The sequence below is a fragment of the Serinus canaria genome, chromosome 2, assembly GCF_022539315.1.
Source record: "Serinus canaria isolate serCan28SL12 chromosome 2, serCan2020, whole genome shotgun sequence".
Lineage (NCBI taxonomy): Eukaryota > Metazoa > Chordata > Aves > Passeriformes > Fringillidae > Serinus > Serinus canaria.
The window spans coordinates 59,592,910-59,604,043 of NC_066315.1; the positions used below are offsets into that span (position 1 = coordinate 59,592,910).

An 11,134-nucleotide genomic window follows, 5' to 3' on the forward strand; every position below is an offset into this window, starting at 1 on the left:
AAGACACTCTCATCTGTTTTGTGATAAAAATGTTTGACTCAGCATAAAAGATGGGCACACAAAATGACTGATGGCATATTACTGTGCCCAAGTAGTCTCACCTATCTGATTTAGATTCAAAGGACTGTAATTGGAGGTACCGAAATCTTACACTATATGAACATGTGGATGCCAAGAAGTGGTGTCTTTTCCAGTGATTAAGCTGTCAGAAGAAAATCTCTGCAAATCTGAGAGACTGAACTTAATGTGGCTGCTGTCAATTTGTCAATTCAGCACTGAATAACATAATAAACCACAAAATCTGATGCTTTCACAGAAGTTATTTATTAACTGAGAACATTTTTTAATCACAGTTTTAATATCCAGGAATTGCTAAACTATCACAAGTGCAATCAACACAACTGAGGTGTGAGAATTCAATTAAGTCTTTTGTTGAAGAATCCCGGCTTTTGCTATGAAGATAACTTTGATTATTCTGTGCTTAACTGATGTGGACTTTTCTGACATGAGGATATTATACTGGAATCCAACCACAATCCAATCTAGACAAAAGTATTTCTTAAGTTTCTTACAAACATTATCTTTAATTATTGTTTGTGCTTGTTATCAGGCATTGTAAAAGGTGTTATTTGAAAAAAAAAAAGTAAACACTCATTAGAAGTGCTATTATCAGAACAGCACATTAAAAAGACATTAAGATTTTAAATGTACCAATGCATCATCAGTAACTTGTAGTGAAGAGAGCAAGGGTAAATAATTTCTCCTCCAACTGCACTGTCCCAAGAAGTACACTCACATTAAATACTACACTGTCATACAGCTGTAAGTAAGAGGATTTTAATTTGACCTTATACAGTTTACAGGCAGATACAACTGAATTTCAGTGGCCGATATTCTGCCTGTGTATAATACCTGTAACTATGCCTGCATCACTGGGTTGTGGAAGCTGGGAACCTGGGCATGACCTTCTTTTACCCAGTTGTTTTTTCCAATTAAACACATTGGTAGCCAAGGCTGGCAAACAGCTTTCTCCCACAACACTGTATTCCCTAAATTCAGGCAGCCTGTGTGCTCAACAGTGTTATTTTAGAAGTTGGGTATAGGAAAGTTTCTTGCAACTAGTGCAGACAGAGGCCATCCTTTTTGTGTTTTTGACAAGCACAGATAACAGTACTAAAGTCCTCACTACCACAAATCTGTGGGTTTGGTGCATTGGGAATTACTGGAGGGGCAGTAAATACCCTTTAACTGCCCTTCAGTTGGCATGATGCACACAGTACAGACAGAAAATGTGCTCCAGACCCACCTGGTCTCAACTGCTACACAAATACAACCATAAAAAATATTTTAAAACTAGGAGTAGCAGTCAATGCTACTTTATGTGCGCTTTAAAAAAACCCTGTGAAACTCTGTTCCAGCTTGCTCTCCCTCCCTCTCCAAGTCTTATGTTACCCGGTACCTCTTTGCCTGATGGGATAAAATATTTTAAAATATTTCATTTTAAAGGGTACATTCATTACTTTATAGAAAGAAGAATTTCATTGCCTTCTTTAATTTATTTTTAATAATGAACACAAGAAAAAAAAATTTATTCCACTTAACTTCTGCCATGCTGATTTATTCACCAAATTAACATTGCACATTTAATGTGCTTTGTTTGACTGCCATTAAAATGTTTTTAACAACATTGTTTATTTCATACTGAGGAAGCCTTACATCATCTTTTGAAGATGACAGAATACTGAGATCAAGCCAAAGATCAAAGCCTCATCTCTAACCACCACTATTTAAATCTTTATTAGGTCACAAATAAGCCATGTTCAAAGGTTTTTAAATCTTCCTCCCTAATGGACCTTCACCTGTGTAACCACAAATCTAATTCAAGACACAAAGCCCACAGGGATGGATATCTGCTCCTGTTCTTTGAAGAGGGTGAGTTATGCTGCTTTAGACACTGAGCAATATTTACATCAGGGACTGTACTTCTACCCAAGGAGAGTCATGGCCTTTTTATGGAAGAGAGGGAGTTTATCTGTATCATCATGTCACCACTTGTGCCTTCTTCACACTCCCCTTACAGTCTTCCTTTATAATTCTACAAGTTGTTCCTGTGGGTATCTTATCTTCCTCCTGCTTCTCACTAAGCCAGCAGTTTCTTTGTCCTGGACTGTCCTGTTCCCAGGGCTGCTGGGGCTAACAGGCATCAAACAAGGGCTATATTTCATCCTAGACATGCAAGCTGTTAAGCCCAAAGTACACCTCAAAAACCTAAAGCAGCCCTGCAGTCAGCATTAACAGTGCTGAAAAAGCTGTCTGTTAGCCTGCGTGGATCCCTAGATGTAGCTCAAAACAATTCCTCACCTTTTGTAAGCAGCAGATTTCTCCCACAATTAAAAAACCCCAAAAAACAAACAAAACCCAACAAAAAAAAAAAAAAAAAAAAAAAAAAAAAAAAACACAAACAAAAAAAAAAACCAAAAAACACCACCCCACACACTTGCTTCTAAAGGAGGTCACATAACCACATTAGAAAGTGTGAGTATTTACACAAAATTCCAAAGGGAGACTGTCATCCCAAAGCCTCCCTTATCCACACTGAAATACTAAAATACTAAAGGTAGTAAAAAATGGTGATCTAGTTTCCCTTGCTATAGGTCACAGTCTGTTTTCATTATGCACAAGTCTCAAAGTTCTCCCAGTTACACAGGGATAATCCAAGAACAGTAAATGTACATCCCTACTCTTTACTAAAAATAATGGACATTGTGATCACATTGCTGAAAAACTGGATGGATAAACAAAGACTGTGTAAAAACATTTGGCAGCACAGAATACTGTAGATATCTCTATACATACACACAGGACAGGGCTGATTAGTTCTAATGAAGGTAGAAGTTGCATTCATACATATTTCTGGCTCAAGAAGCTTATAAAAACAACAGCACTCTTTCCCAAGTTGTGGGGATTGTGCTGTTTGAAGGCTTTTATAATCCTCCAAAGCAGACATATTTTATTTCTAAGTATTCATCAATGCCATATTTTGAGCCTTCTCGCCCTAAACCAGACTCCTTTACCCCACCAAAAGGACACTCTGCTGACGAGATTATGCCTTCATTAACACCAACCATTCCAACTTCCAGCTGTTCTGCAACTCTCCAGATCTGAGCTGGATCTTGGGAGTAGAAATATCCTGTCATGCAGACACAGAGATACAGGAGTGAAAATCAGTAAGAAAAATTGCAGAAGACTGAAAAAGAGACTTAATGACATTCAAACTCATCACCCCACAGCACTAAAGCTCACAAGACTGCAGAAGTACATTTATCTGAGAGAGAAGCATACCTGCTAAACCCACATTAGCTGCATTTGCTATAGCAACAGCTTCTGCTTCAGTCTCAAATCTGTCAATAGAAAGAGAAAAAATAAAAATGAGGCCCGCAGTTCACCTGCTGTCTTGCTGACTTACTGACAAGAAGCAGCCTTATTGGGAATTAAAATGTCAATATATTTTTCCCAAAAATGTACATTAAAAAGCTAATTTAACTTGCATTTTGAAACACTGAAGTGTTTACCTCTTCTCTGAATTTAAACTGCAGTTAAGTAGTTAAGATTGCCTTTATCCCCCCGAGGTAGCTGGATGGTACCCAGACATTTACTTCACCTACTTCCCCAACTTTGCATCACTCTCAAATCTGAGAGATAACTGTATGTTCTTCAGTCACATCCAATTGGTCTGCACAATGGCAGGGAAAGCTTTAAGGAGAACAGACAGCTCCAATTCATCCTCTGTCAGAAAAAGCTTAGGACTAGAAATCACATGACAAACTCAAAAGTCCTGTCTCCTATTACATACCACAGATCATGAAGCCAGTGAAGGTTTTGCTGCTGTTTTTAACCATTGAGATACTTTAATTTTCAAAATGTTGCAGAGATGCTAAGATCAGGACAAAAATATTTTTTTGTCTTTCAAATTTTATTCAAAATAATCTTTCACTGGTTTTTTAATTGTTAATTTTAATCTGTGGAATTAATAATCTTACCTGATAACTGGTGCTAAAGGGCCAAATGTCTCCTCTTGGGTGCAAAGCATTTTTGTTGTGACGTTAGTAAGTAACGTTGGCTCAAAGAAATTCTTCCCCAAGCTGTGTCGTTTCCCTCCAGTCACAACAGATGCTCCTTGAGAAACTGCATCCTTAATGTGTTTCTCTACCTGAGGTATGCATAAAAAAGTTAAAGTCAGCATTTAAGAATGAGCAATAATACATTTCCCACTGAAGAAATAATACTCTCCCAATATTTAAGAAAAAATTTTGAAGAGAGGTTTACACTTTGCAGACGATCATTTGCAATATTATCTAATTTCTCTTCAATTCTTGTTTCTCTCAGTCTGACATAATTTCAGGGGGATAAATTATGAATGTGGTCCCCAGCCCACTTTTCTGTAGAAATTAAAAGCCTACACCTAATATGAGAAAAAGTCTTTGCAGGACTAAAAACTGAATCTTGTATCAGTGATCAAGCACTATGGAAATGCAGTGTATGATTGCCATGGAAAGAGAAACAACTCTCAAGATGGAACTGGAGAGAACATGTTCCTACATCTATGTTTCTACCTACCCCCTACAGTTACAATTCATCTAAAGACAACAAAGCAATAAGAAAACTAAAGTAGCAATCCCCACCTAGAATACTGTCCTTTGAAATTACAGAAAGTGACTATATACAGTGTTTATTTGTATATATAATTGTACCTGACACACATACTACACTTTTGTGATGCAAGAAGGGAAGACATGAAGAAAGGAAATTCAAGACCTATATCCTTTGCCTCCCAAATAACTGAATATTTTCCCATTCTTTTATAAAGAGAATCTGGCAGCATTCATGTATAATGGATTCAAACCAAACCTGCATGCAACTGAGCTGTAATATCTTACAAAGTATGGGCCACTTGATTCAATAATCTTTATACTACGAAGAGTGAAATATTATAAGATATGTGACTTTTTAGGATTTTTTAAAAAATAAATATTCCTGGAGTTGCAGGTCACCCAAAACAGAAGACCCAAACCATGAACATGAAGTTTCAAGTGATTACAACATCCAGAGTTCTGGTATTTTTAACCATGAGAAATTATTCTGCCTAGATTTTGCCAAAAAGAAACACTGTTCCTCAAAGGAAATTGTCAATCACAGTGCTTCAGAACTGCAGGATCACTGTACAGCTCTCACAATGTATTCAATTTCAGTGAATGGACTTGAGAACAGCTAGGGAGTAATCAGGAGGAATCAGTTTCCCCTTAAAGGAAACAGAGGGAAGATACATGAACTGTCCACACCTGTTTGTCTACATGTACACATGGACTTGGGGGACAGAACACACTTCTAGCCACACTGCAAATATGCTCTAATAAAACAAGGGAAAAAAGGTGAAACATAAATGTAAAGTTATTTTATGGATTATAAAAAGATAACTAGAATGATAAAAATGAAATATTTACTTATACCTTCTCCACTGCTTTTTCATTTATTAGTGGTCCTTGGGTAGTTTTTGCATCAAATCCATTTCCAACATGTAGTTCCTTGTCTATAGCTTTAGCAAACTTTTCCACAAATTCATCATGAATTCCCTTTTGCACCAGGAAACGGTTTGTGCAAACACAAGTCTGAAAACAAACAAGGTAAGACAAAACCCTGTTAGTTTATATTGTATTTAATCCATCTGTTAATTCATTCTGGCCTTCAGGCCACAGAATCAGGTTACTACACTGATGTCCTCTGCCTCTCCTCCCTCATCCTAAGCTGTTACCTAGCTGTGTCATTTCTTTCACCACCAATTTCACTTTAGAAATACAACTTCAACAAGCTGTCAGTGGTTGTGTGAATATGCCACACTGCCAAGTTGCTTACACTGGGGAAATGTTTTGTGAGTTTTGTGGACTCAGATACGTGGATCAACCAAGGTCCAGAAGCTGCATGAAATACCTTCAAATTAGACTGCAGAATGCTGGACTGAGCAGCAAAAACTCAAAACACACTTAGTGGTCAGGGGTCTTTTTTTCTAACTCCTTTATTATCTGAGTTTGAGTGTGCTTTCTTCCTGAAAGTTGTTTGTAAGTGCTTTCAATGGTCTATTTATTTGTGCTACCCCTTTGCTCTGACAAAAATATATGGGATTTCAGTGTTGCTATTTAGACTTGCTGGTAATTGATTTTAGTGCCCAGAACCATTTGTGTGTGCAGCACCTTTCAACATGCAATAAAGTGTTTTGGGCTTTCCTTTTACATAAAATAGCTTATTTACAGCTTAAACTTTATGCACAGCTCTTCACTGTCTAGACACAAGGACAGAAATTCTCACCTGTCCTGAGTTTCTATACTTAGAAGCAAGAGCTCCTGCGACAGCCTGGTCCACATTGGCGCTGTCAAACACAATAAAAGGAGCATGTCCTCCAAGCTCCATGGAAACTCTCTTCACAGTGCCAGCTGCATGTTTCAGCAAGATCTGTAGGCAAGAAAAGAGACACACACATCTGTACCTCCAAGAGATGTGAACAGTGAAATCACGGATGCAAGAGAGTGAAAAATTAACTCTGGCAAGGACATAATCTGCATCTTCTCTACAATGTTAGACCATCTCCTATGACAAAAGCAACTTTGATCCATTAAAATCCTTAAAGATGAAATTCTGGTCAAGGACTAAGGGAGAGAAAGATTTTGATCAACTTCAGATCAGGCTAAGCTTTTACACACTAATATTGTCAACCTTTTTTTGTTCTATTTTTTTGCTAATGAAATCTTGACTACTCTTATGAAAGTTTTCCAAGATCCAACAGAATTTGGTATTATGATTTGCCTTGATACCAGACTTTTGCTTCACTCTGCATACAGCCATCCTAGGGAACTGTCATTTTGTAGCCACACTCTGGAGTTTTACTGTCTCAATTAGCGATGGTTACAAGATTGCTTATTGACTAGAGTAGATAGCAGAGATTCCACGGCCTCACTCCTCTAATACTTTCTCTCAACTGCTGAAGCCATTCTTGAATGGCACCTTTGAAACTCAGTTTCAGTGTTCTTATTAGTATGTTGTCCCCTTACGATATAAACCAAGAACATTGTGTACAGCACTGTTCACATTATAGTTTACTAAAGGGCAGTGATCAAGAATTACAGACAGGCATTCTTCTGTGAAGTACTGATGCTAAAACATATAAGCAGTATCTCAAGAGGTACAAAATTATTTGGACAATCTGTGTACAGAGAAGAAGGCTCTGTATAAAGGCACACACTTTCCCCCTACCTTTCTAGTATAACCACAGTAAAAATCTTCAAGGATATTCTGTCCACGTATGTACCTTTCCTGTTGCTGTAGAGCCAGTAAAAGATATTTTGGATACCAATGGATCAGTGCATAAAACTTCCCCTACAGCTGCTGTCTGTTGTCTGGAGCAAGGGACAACATTATACACTCCTGCTGGGATTCCAGCCTGGTTTGCAAGCTGCAACAAAAGAAAAACAGAATTTACATAATTAGTGCATTTTGTAAGAGGAATAGTCACTTAATGATTGTTCACTGTTTTGAAGAAAATTCTGTAAGTCAATGGAAGCCAAAAGGACTCAGTACAACCAGGAACAAGTGCCACAGGTGCTTGAGAGAGCACCTTTGCTCCAGTTTAAGCTGTCTATGTTCAGAAGAACTAAATTAAAGATATAAGGATATTTTGAGTATCAAAATGGCCCAATACACTTTAAAGCTCTAGACCATATTAGAGGCAATTTGCGAAGATTCTCAATAAACTAAAATACCTGCATGAAGTCAGTTTGTCCTTTCTTCACACATGAAGCTGGCCAGAGCTACCTGTTTACAGTATCAGTTCATTGTTGAGGTAAAGCTTAGTACTGAAAGCTCACCTCCCCAAGAGCTAATGCTGATAAAGGTGTGTCCTCTGCAGGTTTCACCACTACTGTACAGCCAGCTGCCAGAGCTGCACCAACCTTCCGGGTAATCATAGCGCTGGGAAAGTTCCACTAGGAAGAGAAAAAATAGTACCATCAAACCTAGGAAAATTCTGCCTCCTGTTTTAGCAGAAGTAAGTGACATTTTGAACAGGGGGTTGAGCTGAAAACCTTCATGTGACTCAGAAGAGTTCAGCTATGCTTACTGGGGTTATAATGGCTGCCACTCCTACTGGCTGCTTTAGCACCAGGACTCTTCTGTCCTTTGCAGATGCTGGAATAACATCACCATAGATCCGTCGAGCCTCCTCTGCAAACCACTCCAGAAACGAGGCTGAATATGTGATTTCACCCTGTGCTTCTTTCAGAGGCTTCCCCTTTGATTAAATCAGATTGAAGATACATTGTAAGCAGCAAACAGAAGCAATACAAACAAATTCAAGTAATTTTGGAGTTTCTCTGCTTTTCAGAGAACTTTATGATCGTCTCCCTCTGACATACACTGTGATCTCTAGCAAGGATTATGTGATTACAGCAGCAATAGTTGTGTGGATTCAATACACCATCATTGTATAGTCAATAATTTGTATGCTGTGCCTGGATTCATACCTGCCCAGGACAAGAAAGAGAAACAGCAAATGTAGCATGCATTTATTTACACACTCTAAGTTAGCTGCTATTACCACTCTGAAGAAAGACACAAATCATGGCAAAACAGTTCAAGTTTATTCCAGGGTTATTTGCTTTGGGGGTATTGCTTTGGACCACCCCCAGGTCTGACCCCCAGGACTGAACGACATTAGCACCTGTGATGCAACAGAGGAGTGGCTGAAGTATCTTCCAGCAAGGTTTTGTCCAAAAGGACACAAGTTTGTGAGCTCCCAGACTACTCAGTGATACAGACTATATGAATCCAACTTGGAGACCTGCATGATTTTTCCCAGTCACAAACACTTCTGACACGGGGACCATGGTTTATGTGGATGTACGCTTTTGCATGCCAAGAAGCACAACATGGGTCTGGTTTCCTCTGATTAGGTATTACCGTAATCAAACCAACCCACTTTATGTATGTCCGGAGAAGGAACGTTTGAAACGTCACCCACTGACCTAGCAGAGCAACGTGAGTGCACAGTATGCCCGAAGTTATTAAAAAGGACATGATTGCTAAACTGGTGAAGCACGCAGGGAGAGGCTTGACGGCTGTCACTTTTGCTTGGTGTTCCCGTTCGCCTGCCTGTGTTGGGTTTCCCAGCGCGAATGCCAGCACGGGGCAGTGCCCGTGCCCACCCTGGCCTCCCCACTCACGTTCTCTGCTGTGATGATCCGCGCCAGCTCCTCCTTGTTCTCCATCATCAGCTCGTACCATCTGCGGAGCAGCGCGCTCCTCTCCTGGAGGAGAGGAGAGACAAGGCTGCCGGGGCCGCCGCACGCAGGGACGGGGAAGCGAGGCCCCGGGAGACCCAACCGGGCCGGACCGGACCGCCCCGGGGCCCCCTCGCCGCCACCTCCCGCGGCCGCTCACCTTGGCGGGGAGGCGGCCCCAGGCAGCGCCGGCTTCGTGCGCGGCCCGCACAGCCGCCCGCGCCTCGGCCGCCCCGCAGTCGGACACCCGACCCAGCTCCTCGCCGCTGGCCGGGTCCTGCACGGGGAAAGCGGCGGCCGTCTCCACCCACCGGCCGCCCACCAGGCCGCCCCGGCGCACCAGGGCGGCAGACAGGGCCCGGCTGGCGGCCCGCGCCGGCCCCCGGGCCAGCGGCGCGGGGCGCAGCAGGAGGCGGCGGCGGGCGGCGGCGGCGCCCCGCGGCAGGAGGGTGGCCATGGCCGCGCTGCGGCGACAGGCGGCGGGCCAGACACAGCCCGGGCACGGCCCGCCCGCGCCGCCCCGGAGGAGGAGCTGCCGAGGGGCTGGGCCAGAAGCGGCGTTTCGGTGGGGCTGGGCGGTCCACGGCACCCGGTCAGGGGCACCCGGTGTGCCCGGGCAGGGGTGGGAGCGTAGCCGAGGGGCTTGGGGGCTGGAGCGGGTTCTGCTTCCCAGAACTTCCTGTCCCGCGCCCCATCGAGACCCCCGCCTCGTAGGGAGAGGGGAGGCCTAGAGTCACAGAGTACCCTGTGTTGGCAGGAACGCCCCGGGATCATCGAATCCAGCTCCTGGCCCTGCACAGCGCACACCAGGTGTCACACCATGGGCCTTAGGGCGTTGTCCAAATGTTTCTTGAATTCTGTCAGGCTTGGTGGTCTGACCGCTTCCTGGGGGAGCCTGTTCCAGTGCCAAAGCACCCTCTGGGTGCCTTCCCCTAATTCCCAACCCAAACCACTACTGACGCAGCTTCATGCCATTCCCTCGGGTCCTGTCACTGATCCCCACAGAGATCGGTATCTGCCCCTCCCCTTCATGAGGAAGTTGCAGATTGTGCTAAGGTCTCAGGGCTCTCAGTCATCTCAGGGTCTCAGGCTAACTTGTGCTTAACTGCAGGAGCCCTGGCCCCTGGGAGCCTGTGGGCCCCTGGGTCCCATGACAGCAGGTCAGTCTGTGGCACAAGGGCCACACAAAGCCCCTGGCCAATGCCACCGTGTCGCTGGGGAATGGTGTGGCTGTGGCACACGCATGAAGGGTGGCTGGGAAGCGCAGGGTATCCAGCCTCTGCAGCCAGGAGTTCATAGCAGTACACTTGGCAGGAGTACTTGCATGAGTCTCCCACATATCAGCTGGGCTTTCAATACTGACCATAAAACCCAGACTTAAGTGAGCAATATCCTGTCAGCTCACCAAAGGTTATGAATTTGTATCACCTGCAACTCAGGAGCTAGTGTTTTCCTATCAATACTGCTTTGGCAATTGGCTTTAATTTCTTTTGTGAAATGGGATGTAGTTGCTGTAAGGCAAGCACACCATGAGCTGGACAAACTCTGAGAGGATACTTTTTGCCATGCTGTTGGATTTGACAAAAATCTCACTGCTGCTGTGCAGTGATGCACGGATTACACTGCTCAAATCCCAGAGATATTACAGAATTCAAGTGGAGAGAATACCCACTTTATAAAAAAATCACTTTATTTGCAGTAAAAGAAAGCATTGGTATAAAATAGCCTTTCAAATTTGGCAGTCGTTTGCTTGCTGTGTCAGCAATATGTGTGAAAGAAAAGGCATGCTCCGTAACCTACATTTCAAAGGT

At 42.7% G+C, this 11,134-nt stretch overlaps 1 protein-coding gene across 1 annotated transcript; it reads right to left on the reverse strand.

Moving 5' to 3' along the window:
* Positions 1-302: 302 nt before the first annotated feature.
* Positions 303-9,780, reverse strand: ALDH5A1 (aldehyde dehydrogenase 5 family member A1). Its single transcript, XM_050970570.1, has 10 exons — positions 9,484-9,780; positions 9,267-9,350; positions 8,165-8,335; positions 7,914-8,030; positions 7,358-7,501; positions 6,361-6,504; positions 5,508-5,666; positions 4,041-4,210; positions 3,343-3,401; positions 303-3,190 (listed from the first exon to the last, which is right to left on the reverse strand). Exons 1-10 carry the CDS (start codon positions 9,778-9,780, stop codon positions 2,985-2,987), a joined length of 1,551 nt encoding a protein of 516 aa, XP_050826527.1. The 3' UTR covers positions 303-2,984.
* Positions 9,781-11,134: the final 1,354 nt, after the last annotated feature.